This window comes from Cornus florida, unplaced genomic scaffold (assembly GCF_030987335.1).
Source record: "Cornus florida cultivar Cherokee Brave unplaced genomic scaffold, ASM3098733v1 CherokeeBrave_3.0.0_Hap2_Chr08, whole genome shotgun sequence".
Lineage (NCBI taxonomy): Eukaryota > Viridiplantae > Streptophyta > Magnoliopsida > Cornales > Cornaceae > Cornus > Cornus florida.
The window spans coordinates 18,448,981-18,470,000 of NW_026775578.1; the positions used below are offsets into that span (position 1 = coordinate 18,448,981).

The following is a 21,020-nucleotide window of genomic DNA, read 5'->3' on the forward strand; positions in this document are numbered from 1 at the left end:
GGCTTCTATCTTTGCGAAAAAATATAGTATGATTATATGACACCATAATAATATGTTTTCTCTTTAATAACATATTTATCTTTACAACGGACAATATAGTCTTGTCTCTCGGATTGGCAGCCAAGTGAGAAATCAAATCAAGAAAGATGTTTTGTGTAATAAATATTAATAATATTTGGTAATAAAGAGAAGACGAACTTATTCTTTTGGTGTTATTGAACAATTACACACTAAATGATGTTTGTGGGTAGGGATGATAATGGAGGTGGATTTGGGTGGGTGTATTCACTTCCGTTCTTGCAATCGTTTAAAAATTTTGTTCTCGTTCTCGCCCAAAACCGTAAAAACGAGGGAACTTTTTACCCATCCCTATAATCGTTTAATATTTTTACCTCTGCGGGTACCCGCCCAGCCCCATTTAAGACCATAATTTTATTATTGTTGAAATGAATTTGCTACTTTTTTTTTTTTTTTTGTCCCTTTCATCTTCAATTCTTCACCATTACAACTTTCATTTTAATAAAATTCATTTGTTACTTTGATATTGTTATATGATGTACTTAATATATAGTGAAAAATATATATATTAATGAAATAAGGGTACTTAAGTAATTTACCTATCTAAACAGGGCGGGGCGGGACGGTGCAAGACGACCTCCCCCCGCCCCTGCACCAAATCCGCGCAAGTTTTTATTGCATCAAACCATCCTCACCCAAATAAGCAAAACGGCCCCCAAAATCGCTAATAACGAGGCGAGATGGAGCGAGTAACTGAGGGGACGGGTCAAATTATCATCCCTATTTGTGGTAGTATTTTTGTTCATAATATTCTATTCCATTAATGTTTGGTGAATTAATTCAAATCAGAATATTTGATTAAGAAGATAATTTTTCGGGTGTATATTTATATATCGCAAAGAAATCTCAACAATTATCTGGTTTAAAGTAATCCACTGCCTGTCAAATGATTTAGAACCATCTAATAATTTTTCCAAAAGCAAATAGAAGTAGGGGTGTAAAGCCCAGCCCATTAATGAAGCCCAAAACAAGCCTTTATCCCAGCCCATTGAGCCTGTTACAGAGCTATGGTTACCCAATTGGAGCACCAGACAACGACCTGCAGATGGCGGGAAATTAACCTAGATATGCTCTATAGAAACCCCAATCGGCCAATCCCACGACTCTTTGTAGAGTTTTTTAGATCGATCACGAGGAGACTGAGAATCCTCCTGTGTTTATATTTAGAGAGAGAAAGAATTGTAGAGAGAGAGAGGGATATTAGGACATGGCGGAGAAGGAGAAAGTAGTAGCGGAGACGGAGGAGCTACCGAAGGCTATCGTTCGCAGGGTGGTGAAAAATAAGCTCTCTCAGTTTTCTGGCCAAGGTGACATTTCTGTTCTTAGGGAAGCTCTCCAGGCCTTCTCTGAAAGCGCTCGTATCTTCATTCACTACCTTTCCGCCACGTAACCATCTCTCTCTCTCTCTCTCTCTCTCTCTCTCTCTCTCTCTCTCTCTCTCTCTCTATATATATATATATGTAATACACACACAAATATAAATGTCAGTAGTTCGTACTTGTTTCCACAAATCGTTAGCATTTTAGGTATTTGCATTTAATTTGAAAATAATACTATTAAATTCTTTTATTTTCGTTTTTTTCCTGGTTGAGTTGAGTTTAAAGTTTGTGCATTTTCTTATAAGAGTTGGAATCAATTTAATCGGTGTAAATTGACTTATAATCTTAATTTAAGACAATTATTATTGAATTTGATTGATTAAAGTTGAACAGACGTTCAATCTGTTGTTAACCTTGATAATTTGAAGAATGCCCAAATAGGGGTAGAGAGGATGGAGAGAGGCTTATTTTATCAGTATTTGATAATGTGCACTAACTATTGTTGCATAATGGCCATTTACAGGGCAAATGACATATGTAAGGAGTCTAAAAGACAAACAATCAATGCCGATGATGTATTTAAAGCTCTTGAAGAGATAGAGTTTCCTGAATTTGCTGGGCCTCTTAAAGCTTCTCTTGAAGGTCACTAAGTTTCAATATATTAGTTTCTTTTTGTTGACATGTGTATTTAGCTATATGTCCTCTTTTAAAAATGTGAGGTGTGTAATTTCAAATTTGATTGTTTCTAATTCCAGAAATAATGCTATTTTTCTATATCCAGTGAAGAGCCATTCATACACAGATTAGAACCAATAAAAAGTACATCGTCGAAGAGTGTCATGGTAAAACACCATTCAGTCTTTTTGAAGATAGACAACATGACAGCTCAAAGCCACACTTTTTTTTTTAATGATTATTTTCTTTTCATTTTTTCTTTCATCCCCTTTTATATCTTAAGTTATGGCATTTATTCTAAAAAAGATGTGTGAACACGTGAACAAAGCTTACGACAATCCTAATTGATGGTTCTCTTCAGCTCAGTAGCTAGTGATTCTTGAGAATTCTGTACACTTACTCCTCTTCTAGGCTGACAAAAATATTATGGATTGGATGCTAATGTATTATGTATAAATTCTAAAAGCACCAAATTTTGTCCTTATAAGAACATTGGTTCTCTTTTCATAAATATTTTATATTGTTGTTTTGGCATTATTTCTACTTATAGTAATTCTCCTTGGTTTATTCAATTATTGAAACTACAATCTTTTCTAACACAAAATAAAGTTGGAGTTTGACTCAGATCAAATAAGAGGGCTATTGTTTAGTGCAATCGTAAAAGCTCAATGTAAAGGCCTTACATTGGGGCTGCTGATTATTGGATGTTAGTCAATTCTAGCACCCTGTTTTACAAGATGATAAATATAAGAAGTAGTTCCCAACTTCTAGGGGAAAATAGATAAGTTTGAGTATATAGTTGCAATTAAATTCATCTAATGTTAGCAGATTCTTACTTAGTTTTTACTTTTTTTTCTTATCATATGTGACTGTTGATATGCACACAATGAAGTTTCTATATTTGGATTAGTATCAAAAGTTTTAACATCTTGTAATTAGTTACAGAGGGCACAAATTGGGAGGTTCTGAGCGATTGTTTAAATTTCATCCAAGAATGAATAAGATTGGGACATTCCAAAAATTAAGGTATCTAAATTATTGCAAGAACCTCTGCACTCTATAGGATGCCGGTTTTGAGTTTTGTGTTAATCTTAAACCTTTGAAGGAGGTGACCATAGTGTTGAATGGTGATTCTGCTTTGGTAGCTTGAGACAAGGAAGAAACTAGCAACAAATGAGAATTGGAGGTTGACAAAAAATCATGACAGATTTTGGCAACGTTCACAGGACGTGGAAGCTAATATATTGCAAAATAGTGATTTTTAGTGCTCTTCAAACTTGGAGAAAATTAGTTAGGGGCAGAAATAAGAGTTTGGCTGGAGAGGACAAGAATACAATGCTTCTCAATCAGATGAGTAACATGAATAGGTAAAGAATTTGGATGTGGAAGGATAACTGCATGAGGAGGCTAGTGTATGGAAAGCCATAATGAGCTATTGTTGGTCTGCAAATATTAAAGATCATTTATACAGAATGTGTTCGGATAATGTCTGCTTTTATTATCTATGAGCACGGGGCTTGATGTGACAACTTGTAAATATGCACAAATTGCCAAAAGCATTTATCAGATGAACGGTGATGAGACATTAATACCTCATATAGTTCCTCTATTGCATTTGACAAGAAACGTTGGAATGTTCTGAATTTGTCGAGAGGTGAAATTTTGAGGGGCATCTAATCTCTGTTACTATCACATAGTTCCCTGGCATCGTGGGGGAGTTATGAATGAGAACTAGAGATTTGCTGCCAAGTATGGTCGTGATCTTTCAAAAAAGTTTTCTAACGTCACTAATTAATTTGGTGAAGGTGTAGCTTCTGGGTATGAGAACTGTATTAATTGTGAAAGAACAGTTGTTGAGGCTTGCTATAGAGTAATACTTTTGCAACCCTCTTGTACATATTGTGTTTTTAACTTTTTATTAGCTCTACTAGTTAAGTGTTTTTGTCTCCCTTCTTTGGTGGAACTTTCAAGAATGAAAGCAAGTTCTTCATGTTAATAGAGTAGATCTTAAGGAAGAGTATAGGATGTAAGCAACTTCAGAAGTTAGTAACATTTTTTTATTAGTTCTTTCTGTATCCCTAGGTGGTCAATAATAGAGTGTTACATGAGATACTTAATGTTTAACCCCCTAATTTCAGAGTTGAGCATGTATGATGTGCAAGTTTGAGGTGAAGAAAAATGTGGATAACCTCCTTTAGCATTGCTTAATTATTTGTTCCAAGGGATCTTCAAGAGCTATTGCATTAGATGTTCATAGCTTTGTTAGTAGCTGGTGCTCCCAGGGTTGGGGTCACGAGAGGTGTACTTCATTGTAATTATTCTGCTTTACTATCCTTTATTCATTTTTGAACGACGGGAGTAGGAGGGAGGTTCTTTGATGAGTTTTTTTTTTTTTTTTTTACTCCAGTAAAATGGGTCTTTGATGAGTTGAAAGAGCAGAAGTGTGAATAATTAGATGTTCTCTTCATTCCTTTTTTATTTTTTTAAGTGTACCTCCTGTTTTAGTATATCATGGGATCCGAGTCTTGAATATTCTTAAAGCTCCGTAGTAAGTTCTATATTATAGCCTTGTACTGCAGATGGAGTTCTTTGTTTTTATATACTTAGTTTGTAATTCCAAAAAATGCTTATATGCTTTATGGAATTTCCGCACTTTAGAAGTGAACTTTTCAGAAATGATGTAAACATATTACCCATTCTGGCTGGATGACTTGCAAAAAAGTAAATCTATAACGTAGTACAATAATAGGTTGTCTAGCATGTATTGTCATGATAATTTACCTGTCATGAGTTAGACTCTTATCAGCACATATCAGTACCTATTTATATGATTAATTTAATTTTTGCAGAATAATACATTTGATTACTCATGCTAGTTACTATTCTCTCAACATAAAGAACATATCATTCTTGCTCTTTTGTTTGTAAAGATTATTTTGCTGGTTTGATGTTTTATCCATTTAATGTACCTTTTCCTTCATCAACTTAGAAAAAGTGTTGGAAATTGGACAGGAACATGTCTTGTGATTTTTAGGGGTCATTGATTGGTGTAATGGTAAATTCTTGAGCAGGAAAAATGCATGTTTGAGTCCAAAGGTCACCATTTTGAGCAACTAATGCCAAAAATTTGCCTTTTCCTTCATCAACTGAGAAGAAGTGTTAGAAAGCTTTTGGACAGAACATATTTTATGATTGTTAGGGGTCATTGATCGGAAATGGTAAAAGCTCGGTTGTCAAGCATGGAAATGCATGTTTGGGTCTAAAAGTAACCATCTTGTGCAGCTAATGCTGAGAGTTAGGTCTTTACTTGGTGCGCTCGTTCCTGTATCCTTACTATGATTACATGAAATCCAATATGTTGAGTTCATCTCAACTCTTGGAGTTTATGCTTGTAACAATTTGCTAATTATCTTCTACAATTTAAAAGATCTGAGATTCCAGGAAATGGGGCTCTTCTTGATGAACATTTTATTAGTCTTGTAAATGGTTGGACGGCGGCTAATATATGAAAATCAGGCTGTTGAGATCAGAATTATCCAGCCAATATGAATAATTTCCAAGACAGTTTGTAGGCTACAGTGTGTTTCTGACTCATCTTTTTGTTTAACAGAGTTCAGGCTAAAGAATGCTGGAAGGAGGTCGGGAAAGGCAAAGGAAGCGAAAAAAGAGAGTAAAAAGAAAGAGACACCTACAGAAAATGGAGATGAAGGCAAACAGGAAGATGGGGTTGAAAGCGATCCTGAGGAGGATGAATCTCCTGATAATAACTAAGCAAGAACATCATTTACCCACATCACAGGTAAATCGAAGAATTGGCATACTGATTTTATCTGCCATCCCGGTGTTTTAAGTTGGTAGCTTAGCATTCTACATTTTGTAAGATGTTTTTTTTAGAAAGTATGCTATCATGTAGATGCTGAATGGATCCGTAAAGGCTAGGACTGTATCGTCTTAGTTATTCAATGAAGTCAGTTTCAGTCTGATGGGATTATATTGGTTCTTGATATACTAATATCTGTGGTTTCTCAGCACTAGTGATTATTGGATCAAGGTCTTTATATTCATCCCTTTATATGCAAGACACAATCAATCGGTATCTGGAATGGTATGTAAAGCCACACAAAACAGCCATTTAATTTAGTATATGAGGGAGATTCCGAAAGATCTAGCTTAACAGTAGACACGGCAAATTTTAAAAATGAGAGGCCAGGAAATGATAACATATTGGAGAGCGTTATTGCAAGTGATTTGTTCATGATAATTGGCATCCTTTGAATCCCATATCGAATCAAAGGAAAATGCCTTTAAAGCCGAGTTGTATAGAATTCCTTGACCGGATACTCTTGGTTGGTCACTTAGGGGGGTCTCACTCCCTTATATTTTGCGATACATGACCAATTAAAACATTGGTTGGTTTTTTTGACTTTGCAATTTGATGGGCTACAATCATTAAATTTGAAAGAAATAACTTCAAATTAGGTCATTTCAAAATTATATGAGTTTCTCGTGTTTGGTATTTTAAAAATAAAAATCCATGACTCTTATAGAGACAGTTGACTCTTTAGATTTTTTATGACGTCCGTTGGAACTGAAAGCAGTACTAAAATGTGGCCGTAACAATAAGATTAGCACTCTTCACACAAATGATGCTCCTCAACCATGCCATTTCAACAGAAGCCAAACATGATTTATAAAGCGTCCAATTTTTTGGTTAGATAAAGAACCACATAATTCTTTTTCTTTCTTTCTTTCTTTCTTTCTTTCTTTTAATTTATTTTTTATTTTTTTGCTAAATACCCACATAATTCATAATATGCCCATAATTTTAATTACGCATTTGCACCTCACCAAGGAAAAAATGGACTTGAAGCATCAACATAGGCGATAAGGATTTGGAGTTGAAGATCAAATAACATAATTGAAATATGAACAGCAAGGAGAAATGAGTTACATTAGAGTCGTGTTACACTGCCAAAATACAACAATTTCATAATACCTAAAATTAGAGAAATACTGATGCATAGCCTAATATTGAATAATCTTGAGTTTCCAGTAACAAGAACCACAAGTGAGTGCTAGAAGTTCCGAAACCCCTCGTAAAAATTATAAGCATTCGAAGGAAATAATTAATACGGGCGGTACCTGTGCCCCTGCCCACCATCATTGCTGTGCCTCCCCCTGCCTGAGCTGCCACCACTCTTGCTGCCACTAGCATTGCCACCTCTGCTGCTACCTCTCTGATGTGAAGGAGGGGTGTGCGGATGTGCTCCTGGCTGTTGGCTGCAACGGAGAAATATAAATTTCAAAAAAAAATTTTAAAAAAAGGCTTCAATAATCAGGCTAATATATTTAAGTCTCCCATAAAACCGTAATAAAGTTAATAATTTTGTATTGAAATTCATTATCACATCTAAAGCTGGCAAATCTATACAGAAAAAATTAAAAAAATCTCAAGGTACCAGACAATAAAACTGGTAGACCAATCTAATGAGAAATACTTTAATGCTCCTGTTATATTTGATGAAATGGTATCACAAACTAATTATTCAATTGAAAACTAAGAAAGGTAACAACTGCCTTCACAGCTCGGACTTGGCACTGAACATGGAAAAAAAGAAAACAAAAAGTGATTACGTAAGAATTCAGTTATAAATTTAAAAATCTGACTGAATTCTGCAAAAATGTGAATCATTTTATAAAGATAGTAGCCCTTCTTCACCTCCAACTTCCGCTCTGCTGCAAACAGATATTTATGCAAGACTATTGTCTCAGATAATGGAGCAGATGCAGTAAAAAGGGGACTGTAATGACAGCACTACCAAAAAAATACAAGGCTACCTGAAAATAACCTTTTAAACCGGCTTTCGACAGTCAAATTCTGAATGTAAATATAAATAATAAAATAGGGAGATCGATTTAATTAGCGCATTTGATCACGTTTCTACAATTCAAAGGATTTCAAAAGGGAAAAAGCCATCCTTGCAAGCCACACCAGACAACCTAATTCACAATTCTTGTCAAGAAAACCTACAGTTCACACTAGGCTTACCCCTTCCAGCAGACAACCTTAGCAATATTGTGTAATTTTATTTGCTCAAAAAGTTGATGGGGAAACCAACTGGAATAGATAGGTTCATATTTATATGAAACAATTGGTCAATCCACAATTTTTTTTTTTTTTTTGAGAAGTGAATTGGTCAATCCACTTTGATTTAGTCTCTCATAGAATTGGCAGAACCTGATTTCACTAATGAATTTACTAGCCCAAACAAATATGCACTGCAAGCAGCTACTGTATGATCAGTCATGACAATATCTCTATTCTCCCCACCCATTAAGAAAAATTTATTATAGATTTTCAACCTTCCTAACCATCTTACATTAACGACCCACCCAAACCTCCCCTCAAAAATATATATATATAAAGACAAAAGGCAATCATAATAAAAATAGTGGGAAAAGCAACAAAAGCGAAAACAAACAAACAAACTACTACTACTCTACAGTGTTGTTAACCAATGGATGATTGAATGTGCTGTAATTTTGACCCCGAATAAAGCAGATATGCTTACAGGACATATCCAATCCGTCCATCAGGCAGAAGCATCGGCATCATGGCCATGCCGGCAGGAGTTGGTCCCCTCCCGTAGATCAGGGGCTGCAAGATAAGCACATAAATTCATAAGAAATCGAAAAACTAGAGAACAAATGAACATGAAATAGATTGAAGAATCTGTTATACTAGCATTTTATCACAACAGGCACATGGAGACAAAAGGGTGGGTATGCTTTTTTCCCAATCAGTGTGGGACAGCATCTCCAGTCTTTCTTCACTTCAATGACCAACGTCTCATCTCTTACTACACATAACTGATATACTTACCAAATTAGGACAATTTACCCCACATATCAACCTATTTTTCATTCCTAACAAACAAAGCTCTGGCCTATTTTTATTCCCCCACCCCCACCAAAAGAAAAAATAATAAATGAAAGAATTAAACCTTTTGAGTAGAATGAATATATTAAACCTTTTGAGTAGAATGAATATAGCTGCACAATTATCTTACAACACCTTGTGGACTTTGGAAGGTTTTAAAGAAATTAAAGACATTGAAAATATGAGAAAATCAAAGTCAGAAAAATTCATTAAACTCTCATAACATTTGCGGTGCAAATTACCAAATAACCTTTTTAAAATTTTCAGATCAGAGATATCAGTGCAGAACCATTTTCATATTCATAGACCATTGCTCAACAGAAAATTGACAACATTTAATCTTCACAATGTGTTGATTAAATACAAGACAATAAATATCATCTTGATGAGTACGAGTTAGCAAATAAAATAAAAAATAATAAATGATGAGAGACACAAATGCATGCAAGCACATAGATCACCTGAGTGAAGCCTGTGGCACCATATCCAGCACCTAGAGCACCATAACCACCGCCAACCAAACCATAACCAGCATGAGATGGATAAGTTGGAAGCAAGCCAGACTTCTGTGAATTTGATCCTCCAACAGACTTCTGCTCTGCCTGTGGCTTTGCAAGAGAACACTCCAAAAATTGGCCTGGAATTAGACCAAAACCAACCAGCATTATATTTTAGTTCTCATGCACTCATAAAAGCACGAAAAGTAGGATACAAGAGCAATGTTCACCATCTAGTTCGTATTTCTCAGTGTTTTTCAGTGCCTTCATAGCACTCGACCTCTCCGCATAGTGCACAAAACCAATTCTGTTCTTTTCCTGTCCAGACTTTGCTGGTGGCAGAACCACTTTTGTAATCTTCCCATGGTGTTCAAATAACTTCTTTAACTTGTCTTGGGTTATGTCCTTCGGCAGATTCTTCACATACACGGCCTTCACCTGTATAAACAACCTCAACCCGCTTGTTAACTAATCCAAAACTCAGAAACAAGATACCCACAATTGACTGCAATAAATACAGAGACTACCCACAACATCAATGCACTAACACACTACAACAGAGAATAACAATTAATGTGCCAAACAGGCAGATACAGTATTTGCACGGTCTCTGAGGATAGCCATGCAAGTCAATAAAGGTAATAACTTATCCTACAACCATAATATTGCATAAAAAAGACACCAATGAAATTTACCTCAATACCAGAGTGATTATTTCTTTGTGGAGATATGGCTATGAACAATGATATTACTAATAACTAACATTGGTGACCATCACATCACTCTTCTATTTGTCTCACCTCCATCTCTATGTATTTTAGTAGCTCATTCATTTTAGACTTGCTATTGAAGTTAATAATCTGCGACTTATCCGACAAGAAAATTTCATTTATAGCATACATTGATACAGTGTGAGACACTGCAATATGCATGCAGATGGACATCTTTGGTCACCAAAACAGTCTATTTCAGTTAGTTTTGAATCGAGCCTTATCCAACAGAGATACTGTTGTTTACATGTTTCTGATTCAGCGTCCAATTCAGCATATATATACACACATATATATGTATATATGCACTAGCACATAGTTTTCTTTTTCCCCTTCTGCTACCAAGTCAAGGTTTTTTGTTTGGTTTTGAGGTCACCTAATTCCGGCAAATGTGTCAGTTTCATTTTACACAATCTGTGAAATTAATAATCCAAATTAAGATGAAGATAGAAAAGAAAAAATGGGGGAGCTAAAACATCTTAAAACCTGTGAAGCTGCTGAAGCATCAGCAGTTTTAGGGTCAGCCCAGCTCACAGTAGGAGCATTATTGTCTAGCTTGAACTTTGGATTCAACATCTTCTTCCTTGAGCATTCCGCACATGCATGGTTATAATACTCAATAAAAGCAAAGCCCCTATTATTGCGTGGATTCTTCATATCCTGCAAACAAGAAATTAATAAACAATAAGTACAACCAACATAAAAGCACATTTAGGAGAAGAGCCAAAACCATTGACAATGATAAATGTACAGATTCAGAGGTTTGAAAAGGGAAAAAGTTATTAATTAATAAACTTACACCACCTAACCAACTGTAATAAGAAAATCATTATTAAACTAACCTTAACAAGTTCCACTCCAGTAACTCCAGGCCCAATCTCTATCACAGCCTTCTTTAAATCTTCTTCTCCCCAGGTCCTAGGAACATTACCAATGAACAATCGGTGCTTTGCTTGAGATGTCGAACATTTTATTCTTCTACCCTGAGAGAGATCAATTTCAGAAACGTACTTATTGGTTTTCTACACTATGGACAATTGTGCTAAAAGTTCATGAAACTCGAAAACTTAAGAAAACATGAACAACTGTAAATGCAGAAAGCAATGAGAATTTCTAGCTTCCTACTAAGCATGATTTCAATAAAAGAATTAAAGAAAACAATTTAAAATGACAAAGGAAAAAATCACCCGGTGTAAGGGATCACAGTTTATTCCCCAAAATTACTTTTTTCAGAAATTAAAAAAAAAAAAAAGAAAAAGAAAATGGACACTAGTCAAACCCTTGACTAAACCCCTCTCTTTTAAATGCCTGCCAAAACTGCATTGCTGTATTACAACAGCCTTCAGCACTACATTTTATTCATAACTTCAATTTCCAATTGCAATATTGATTGTGTTTTATGGTTTATAAACTGGGCTAAAGGCATAAATGCCCTCAAAATCAATCTGATCCCATATTCAGGGAGGCTATGTTTACCTTGAATTCGGTATTATTCAGCTCCTCAATGGCTTTGGATGCCAATTCAACAGTTCTAAAGGTCACAAAAGCAAAGCCCTTGTTCTCACTTGAATCTTTGCCTTTCATTATTCTAACCTGGCATCACAAGAATATGATAACATTAGTCTTCAGAAAGAGCTCATGTACATAGTAGTTCTATAAGCAGCAGTAGAGCTTACCTCTGTGACTTCTCCTATAGATTTGCAAAAGCTCCTCAAATCTTCCTCAGAAGTATCTTGAGGAATGCTACCTATATATACTTCAGATCCATGAGGAGGAAGGGCAAGAAGTTCGGCATATCTTTTTCTCTCATCCTCGTCCTCAACCTTTGTGTCATAACCACCGGGGCCTTTTTCAGAATCAGCAATATCAGCCTCTTCTTCCTCTTCTTCTTCAATCTCCTCTTCTTCCACATCTTCCTCTTCTTCTATTTCTTCCATTTCTTCCATTTCCTCTTCTTCCTCTACCTCTTCATATTCAACCTCTTCATCCAGCACCTCCTCATGATCATTATCTCCATCAAGATCCACCCTCTCATCAGAATCATTTAACTTTTCAGGTTCAACTGGCTTGGGGGCTGCTGATGCATTTTCCTTTGCCCTTGGCATCTTATGTATTTAATTAAATAAGCTTGCAAGGCAACTGTGAAGAAGGCACAGAAGCCAGAAGATTTCATGGAAGGAAGAATAAAGATATCGAAAGGTGAAAAGAAAATGAAAGGGCAAAAGGAGTTGCAGGGTATAATTATTTGAACCCTCATCATGAGATATGACTCCAAGGGGTTACAATGTGATAATATCAGTTCTAATAGAGACAACAAAAAGAGAATCTCGAATGATAATCAAGAGGAACATGAAGCTGGTGCATTAAATTGAGAATTGTTTTTTGAAAAAGAATGTATTGAACAAAAGAATACTACAAATTAAATTTCTAGTTATCTTAACTGTGGAAGGAGGCATACATCCCCCACATATATGTCAGAATAAAGGAGAAGTAGCATTTGCGAATCAAGAAATTAAATCATAGATAAAAGATAATCATAAAAGCAGAGAACTGTAGAGCATTCAGAACCATTTAGATATAACATGAATGAGATTGCTGCAACAGAGATTCAAGCCACAAATTGTCCTATCTCACAAAAATAATACCAGTTCCAAATAAACGTACCAATCTGTGCACCTTCCTGCGAAAACAGGACAAACAAAAAATGAGATCCAAATCGAAATTATAAAACTATCATGCCCAAACTTTACAGAAGTTTTTTTTTTAGTCCTAACTTTACAGAAGAATTCAAGAATGTATCAAAAGAAGATGCCTTTTTCACAGTCAAGATAGTTTCAAAAAAAAATTTGCTTTCTTTCTGACAAAAGAGTCTAGAAAGACATAATATTTTTTTCTCAATAGAATAACAAATTAAAGAGACTCAATAAGTAAACATACACAAATTTGTTAAACAGAGGAAAAAGACTATTTCAAAAATTATGAAAACAAGAAAAGAAGATAAATTGATAATAGATTAAAACAAAAATAAAAAATAAAAATTTTCATTTTGAATTCATGGAAGTGTAACTCTGAAGTACTTCTTTTCCTTATTCTTTTTTGATGAATATAGAACCCTTAATCTGAATTACAAATATAATTTTCAATCACCAGCATGGGATGATTTACAATCAATTGAATGAAATCAAAAATGAGAAATCTATGCTTGTGAGGAATTATATCACATTTTTCCTAATATAAATATTATCTACTAAATTTTTATTACATATTCCTTTTGAAGCAAAATTCTTAATGTTATATAAAGTAATGCTAAGCTCAATTACTCAGTAGCATGTTTAATCATCCATGAAAAATGCACTACAGTCACTTAAACGAGGGCAACGAGAGGGAAGTCCGTGTTTTGAGGAAACTGTATCCCGTATCCTTTCCTCTTCGGCTCTTCCGCTCCCATCTCCCATCTCCATTTTGATTGCAATAAGATGGGTTTCTGATGAAAACGCTCCAAGTATACCCATCTACATCAAAACTCAGCGCCGCCAACCTGACACAAGTAGTAGCCTAAACCTGACTCAGATCTAAAAACTTAATGTAGAATACAAGTCTAATCAAATAATAGTTGTCCCAACTATGTCCGGGAAAAGGCAGGCCGGCCAATTTTACAATTATGTTAGTCTACAAGCATCCCAGTATCCCCCACCCCTATAAAAGCTATTCAAGCAATTGATAAAAAAAAAAAATAATAAAATAAAATAAAATAAATAAAACCTCACAATATAAAGTTGAAACTTTACATACCAAGAATCAACTAGTATTACTCCTCACCAACAAGACAACTCCTCTCAATTTTTGCAATAAATAGTGCTGACACCATCTTCAGAAATAAATGTGTAACTCCAAATGAAATGGAAAAAGAAAGCAGAATGCATGCCTCTTTTTCTCATCATTATGCTTGCCTTTATCCCATATGCATGTCCTCTTTTTCCCAATACCTTTGTTTGTGATATTCGAAATCTAAAACCGCCTCAAACGCATCCTAAGTACTTTACCATCATTGTGGACATTGATTTATTCCTTCCGCAGAGATTTTTACGAGCAATCACGCCTTGACAAATTATACCCAAATCACTAAACTTAATTTTCTAATTCAAAAGATTTGACGCTCACCATATTACGCATCAAAAATATTAGTCATTTAAATCAAACAAGCCGCGCAAAATTAAAAGCAGAGAATTAAAGCCCTACTAAAATCCAGGTAAACTACCCTCAAAATGCCTGAACAAACCGGAAATTTACATAAAGTACGATATCGATTGATAACCAGAAATAATAGAGTATCTGAAAACCAAAACAACATGAAAGGGTGCAGAAGGCTCTATATATACAATAAACACACAATATATATATATATATAGGGGGGAGAGAGAGGGAGAGGGAGAGAGAGAGAAAGTACCAAAACAGCTATCTGCAGAGTGTTTCTTCGAAGTTTTGAGCAGCGAATTTGAAACCTATTTGCGCAAGGCGCGAGGAAAACTTTCTTGCGGGAGCAAATGGTTTTGTTTCTACGATCTCACACTACAAAAAACGCAGCTAACACTTGGTGATAGAGGAAATAGACATTAATTACAGTTTTGACCATCCTTCGGGTTTATTATACGGTGTTAATTATCTTCCAAAATTCAAGAGATGATGATGACCTACTGTGGTCGGGTCGGGTTTGGGGATTAAAGCATCATACCATCATTGAGTGGGTGCAAAGTTTATATTTCTTTTGTTCCAAAATAATTGAGTGTTTTGAGAATTGTAGCTCACAGAAATACGAAATATATATGTATGTATATTTTTTTTAAACAACCAAAGTAACTCTAAATTAATGGAAACATTTGATTTTTTTTTTTTTTTTTGATATGAAACCACATAGTCAAAAAAATTAATGATTATAGCTGTTAAATTTTATTTTATTTAAAAACAATTATATCTTAAAATCATTTAGGATTACATTAATGTATCAACCGCTCAAACTTGACTCGAACACAAAGCAATATCATGGTGTTTGAAATGGATTATTTTTATTATCTAAAATATATATGTAGTGGTATTATTATCATTTTGTTTTAATGAGAATGACTGAATGAGGTGGGGCGCCAAAGTATTTATTTGAAGCACCAATATCACCTCCCCAATAATTAAACATCTAAAGATTTAAAATACATGAAATAAGAGAGGACATAGGCTGGCACTCTCAAGGGTTGAAAAAGAGTCTCTTGAAATAAAAATATATATATATAAAACAATTACAAATATATATATATATATAAATTACACTTAAACATCAATAGACAGCCACGTGGATTCCAATTCAAAAACAGTTTTGAGTCTTGAAAAGAAGCATGACTTCTTAAAAACAATAAAGAAACTATGCAATTTATTCTCAAGCAATTTAAAAATAAAATAAAAAAACAAAGATATAAACAGTAGCACCCCTCTTAGCAAAGTCTAAGTCACCTATGTTAATGTTCTAGCCAAAACAAAGGGCAGTTATCAATGCCCACAATATTGTTTTAAAAAAATAAAAAATAACAAAAAATCATGTGCTTGAGAGTAAGCTCTGTATCATTTGTAATACAGGGGGGCTCACACGATTCCTTTCTGAATATGGAAACTCAAACTTCAATGGCCAAACAACTCCAAGTAGTTCGTTATCGTTATCGTTATCGACACTTTGCTCATTCATTGTCCATTTTAAGGACCCCTTGTAAATGTGTGTGATTGAGATCTGGTATCAGTCTCTTATTTAATATATTCCAAGACACTCTGACTGACCTCCTCAAGGAAGGAAACAAAACCCATGACGCTTGTGAAGCCACTTCCATCAACATCCTGTTCCTCAATCAGATAGTTCTCGAATGCCGTGGCATCGTCCTGGCCTCCCCGGATAAATATGAGTTTGGGAGTGATACTTCTCTCTTGCTTCAGTTTGTTTATTGTCGTCCTCAATAAACCTAAAGGAGAATATGTTTGTCTTAGCAAGACGAGCAAAACCATTATTTTAAACCTTCATAACCATTCCACTAAAACAGCAAGAAATGAAGAAAGGTGACTTACAGTCATGGGGTGGAGGGAAAGGAAGGGTAGGGTCAGCTGTAGAAGAATAAAACACAATGAGAGTTGTGAATGCATCGAGGAAAAATATTGGACTACCGCTCGTTATCAATGCAGCACGACTCAAAGAATGGCGCGGAAATGCTTGTTTATCCGGAGTGGCATATGATGTCAATAGTGGATATACAGCACGGTGAAGAGAACTTGGTTCCATTGCACTGCATTACAAGTTCCAGAAAAACAACTTGTACAGTTAATTTCATGTAAAGACATTGATAGATAAGACAAGTTCCAACATCAATAGAACATAATTTGTCTAAAGAAATATAAAAGCTACAAAATACGGCAAAACTCCCACAATAAATACAATGATGTGCAAGGAGTGGTTTGGGTCTTCACAAAAATATTTCAGTATTTGAGGAAACCGAGTACGGACTAAATGGGGCCCCAATCCATGGCTGTCCGATAATAGAAAACTACTATAAAAATATATATCGCGTTTCATCTGCTCACCACCATCCAACCTTTCCAATTTTCAGTTGCATATCAATGACAATAGGTTGCCAATAATTTGGGAACATATTTTGCAGATAGGAGACAAAGTCGAACAGCTCAGCAAGTTTACACAGCATGATGGTGTGAGAAGATTATATGTCAGATTTCAGGTAGACAACTGATTGAGTTTTAAGATAGTAAGTTTACAAAACAAATCCTAGTCCAATATATGTATTTATATATTTTAAAAGCTTCATGATCTTTTGCATCATAAAGAATCATGGAGCAATTTGTTCCAAGTTGCAACTTATCCATTATTTGATTTTGATAGTCAGAGTTGAACTGATCACACCTAGATAGTTTTAAACAGTATGAGTTCACATGCAGATAGCCATTGTGCCATCCATATATGAATATCACATACCTGAATAGGCATTGAAGGTATATCCGGTAGTCAGGGTGAACACCTTCTTCATGGAACCGGAGGAGAGGATTTCGAAGCAAAGCAAAAACTAAGCGAGGTAAAAGCTGCAGTTGAGGACATTGCGAGAATGCAACATCAATTTGAGCAGTAGCTGAACTTCCTTGTCCAAACTGAACAAGTTTACAACCTTCATTATACTGAGCTGCGAGGATTACTAGCCAATCATGCAGCAACATCCTGCCCTCCCGAACTCCTTGCTCCAATGAGGCCAATATGACCTAGGGAATGAAAAGTATACAAGAACAATCAGTGAGAGTGTAAAGTGATAGGAGAGGTGTAAACTGAGTTATGTTGTCATTAACCACTTGCAAAGGTAGGTAGTTCAATAAAGAGCTAAAACTCCTCGTTAACAAACTATAGTTTTTCAAACCAGGCCAGACATACATAATTTTTATTGGTTCCACAGGACACGGATCAGCAAACACTTGTCCAGCAGAGGGTAACACTTAATCCAAATCAAGGAACAGATAACATATTTAACCTGGAACCAGTAATTCAACCATCATGTCACTTCTCCTATGGATCAAGAACAATTTCTTTCATGAGGCCATTGAGACATCATAAAGTGATATTTCTATCCTACTTTCTAATTTATTTCTTTATGGATTTCATAGTCATATAATATAATGTATCATAAAGTGATATTTCTATCCTACTTATTTTTCGTAATCTGTGTCTTGTTGTGTATATAAACTGTATCCGTGTCCATGTTTCTTAGCGTAAATGTGTCATTCCCATAGAGAATTCTTGACGCATTTCACACCACTCGTAGCATCCCATGAAATAAACAGGCACAAAATGAAATAGGTACATCAAAAGGGTGACTTCCTTTCTTTTCATTGCACAAAGCATATTTCATGTATCGAGAAGAGCGATTATCATAGCCATATAAAATTCAGCAGGGGAACAAAAATTAACCTTGTGAACAAGTATTGATAGAACCACTTCAGGATCAACACTGTCATAAAGTTCATTAATACTTTGAGCAGTTATACACTGCAGAGTCCGAATCCTTAATCTTCTTTTGAGAGAATAATTGGTCCTGCAAAAATATGTAGCACGTCAACCAAATAATTAGAGCTCTATATAGTTCACTTAAAAATAAATTTTATTACAGCTCTATATAGTTCACTTAAAATAAAATTTATACTCAACCAGAAAACTTGAAGAACAACAGAAGAAATATAAACGTGTCGTGGGCAAGGTGGATATGTAAGACATACATTCTGAAACAAGATTCATTGAACTAACAATATTTCTGAAACATATTTGTACAAGCCCTATATCTATTTCGTTGAAGAAATGCACGGTTTCCTAAAAGAAGAAGAACATTAGCAGAATGAAGCATAGTTACATATTGTCTTCCAGATGTCAGGTAAACAATAAGTAACTATAGAGGAAGGTGTTAAAATTGAAAGCTTTCCGTCTAAAACTCTAAGACGTACAGTAACCAAAAAGAAAAGTAAAAAGAAGTCGCACTTGTCAAAAAAAAAAAAAAAGAACTCGCAGAGGCCTCAACTCTATTTAAAATTTCCCGTCCTCAAATAATTTCTTCAATATGACAAGGGAAAAAGATATTAATTTCTTTATTTCTAATCGATTAACAATCTTGAGTATTGACTGATGTCAAGAAGCAACGCTGAAAAGCTACAGCTAAATTAGATCTTGCATGGAAAAACGCAATATAGGAAATAACAAAAAAGAACCACATACAAATTATTTACTGAAGTTTGAAAAGACATCCAGTAACCAAGGATACAAAAAAGTAGAGTGAAGGCAAATAATTTTTATTTATCCTTTTTTCTACATTTTAAGGTAAAGATGGTGTTAAAGCACAAGCTAAGACATGAACCTCGGATCTTCAGTACAGCCCTCCAAAAGATTTTATTCACTACATAGTAGGCATACAAGAAGCTATGACACACTATTGTGGATGACTTCATTGTAAGTCGATGGCTCTAAAGCTGAAGAATGTCTATCGAGCTGATAAGAACGACAAACATATGCTATAAAGAAGGATATATACCTGCTTATTAAAAATAGTCAAGACCGCATCTACTATTTCTTTCTTTTTCTTCTTCTTTTTTATTTTTCCTTTTCTTTTTTTTTTTTTTTTTTCTTTTTTTTTCTTTTTCTGCTTTTCCAATAATGTGTTTTTGCCTGGCACTCCCCCAGGTCCAGCATCACAAAAGGACAACTCCAGAATTGGCAGTGGAGGCCATGCTTTATTTCAACATCACATTTATGATTCCTCTCTTCCATTAACAACTAAAATTCTAAAGCCATGCAGCCATGCTCTTTGCTCGCAGAATTTACCACCCAGATGATTACGGAGCCAACATGTTTCTATCATCTTCCATTAAAAAATATATAAAGATGCTATTCAAAATTCGATTCTCCAAAGAAACATCAAACATGGGTATTCATGTTTAATAGTGCTGCTTAAACATTAGAAGCAGATCTACTTTGAGAGGTAATTTATTTATTTTTTTCACATTGATGATACAATTACTACATAAATACCATTTTTTAGGTACATTTTACTTGGTACAAGAGACAATATAACTATGGTGGGGCCAAGGAATAAGGGCATCACACTCAAACAAAGTTTATTGGAAGCAACCACAACACACACAGCCAATGAATAGAATTTCTTTTAGTGAAAGTTGTAAGATTCAATTCTCAATCATAAATGTTATAGATGGTGCATACAAATTTAAGCATTATGACCAGAAATTTTTTGTATTGTCATTTTTTTAAACTAACCATACCTACTTGCAGAACTTGATCTTGAATCCGAAAGTTCCTCGGGGGGCACAACAACTGTATACTGAAATGCAATCTGTAGCATGGGAGGTTCTGAAGTATGTCTGCAAACACATAACCAATGTCACAGAAGTTATAATTTACTACAGATCATAGAAAGCACATCATATGGTATTCGTGTGATACGTAAGACAAACTGATCAGAAATAAAGAGCAATGCAAATTGCGGAGAAGGAAATCATTGACACAGAGATAAAATGTCCATGCAACCACAAGAAAAATATCAAAATAAGGATAAAAAATTACAAGCGCAATGAAATATAATACAATAACCGGTAAATAGAATAATATTTGAAAGAATACTTCTCCCAGCTGGTATACAAATGCTAAGTTTATCGAGTTCCAAATGCAACTTCTATGATTACAGCACAAGGATAGACAATTTGAACAGGACCACCTCCTCCCTCCAAACTCCCCAAACTCAAAAGAAGGAGGGGGAAGATAAAGGGAAAAAGAAGAATAAAATTGAGGAAAAGGAAAAAGGCATTCTGGTAGTTTCTCAATGTTATTTTCGAGGAAAGACAAAGGATCTGTGCACACTAAGGTACCGTTTGATCAAACCGAAAATCATGCACTGAAAATTTGTAAGAGCTGAATTGAAATACTGAAGTTTTAATTTTTAGGTGTTAATTGTAAATCGAAAACTTCCTTCATACTTGTTTTGTTTTTTGTTCAATGATAAGTAAAGCCTCCCTCACTTAATTATACCCCATTTCATGTGGAACTTATTCTTTTAAGTTTGATAGGTCAAAACTGGTGACCATATAAGCAGTTATGCACTGATAAATAAGAGTAACATTTCTGTTAGGTTTCCAAGCATTTACATGCACCCCAACTTCA

General features: G+C 34.9%; 3 protein-coding genes across 5 annotated transcripts in view; 1 reads left to right on the forward strand and 2 right to left on the reverse strand.

Moving 5' to 3' along the window:
* The first annotated feature begins 1,114 nt into the window (after window positions 1-1,114).
* On the forward strand, window positions 1,115-6,084 carry LOC132270477 (DNA polymerase II subunit B4). Its single transcript, XM_059771659.1, has 3 exons — window positions 1,115-1,464; window positions 1,921-2,039; window positions 5,683-6,084. Exons 1-3 carry the CDS (start codon window positions 1,286-1,288, stop codon window positions 5,841-5,843), a joined length of 459 nt encoding a protein of 152 aa, XP_059627642.1. The 5' UTR covers window positions 1,115-1,285; the 3' UTR covers window positions 5,844-6,084.
* An 886-nt stretch (window positions 6,085-6,970) lies between these two features.
* Window positions 6,971-14,882, reverse strand: LOC132270476 (heterogeneous nuclear ribonucleoprotein Q-like). Of its 3 annotated transcripts, none has more exons than XM_059771656.1 (10): window positions 14,727-14,882; window positions 12,944-12,959; window positions 11,956-12,418; window positions 11,756-11,872; window positions 11,122-11,262; window positions 10,766-10,939; window positions 9,740-9,947; window positions 9,474-9,649; window positions 8,645-8,730; window positions 6,971-7,352 (listed from the first exon to the last, which is right to left on the reverse strand). In XM_059771656.1, the coding sequence occupies exons 3-10, from the start codon at window positions 12,382-12,384 to the stop codon at window positions 7,199-7,201; spliced, it is 1,485 nt and encodes a 494-aa protein (XP_059627639.1). In that variant the 5' UTR covers window positions 12,385-12,418; window positions 12,944-12,959; window positions 14,727-14,882; the 3' UTR covers window positions 6,971-7,198. The 3 variants fall into 3 exon arrangements, with proteins under 3 accessions (XP_059627639.1, XP_059627641.1, XP_059627640.1); XM_059771658.1 differs by having other exon boundaries at window positions 12,925-12,959; XM_059771657.1 differs by lacking the exons at window positions 12,944-12,959; window positions 14,727-14,882 and having other exon boundaries at window positions 11,956-12,917.
* A 786-nt stretch (window positions 14,883-15,668) lies between these two features.
* The window catches only part of LOC132270475 (protein transport protein SEC23 D), a 14,075-nt gene continuing 8,723 nt past the window's right edge, over window positions 15,669-21,020 (reverse strand). The window contains exons 10-14 of the mRNA XM_059771655.1: window positions 20,126-20,224; window positions 18,273-18,396; window positions 17,295-17,572; window positions 16,379-16,593; window positions 15,669-16,275 (exon numbers count right to left, since the gene is read on the reverse strand). Of these exons, the coding sequence (XP_059627638.1) occupies window positions 16,064-16,275; window positions 16,379-16,593; window positions 17,295-17,572; window positions 18,273-18,396; window positions 20,126-20,224 (928 nt within the window). The 3' untranslated portion in view covers window positions 15,669-16,063. The remainder of the gene's footprint in view (window positions 16,276-16,378; window positions 16,594-17,294; window positions 17,573-18,272; window positions 18,397-20,125; window positions 20,225-21,020) is intronic.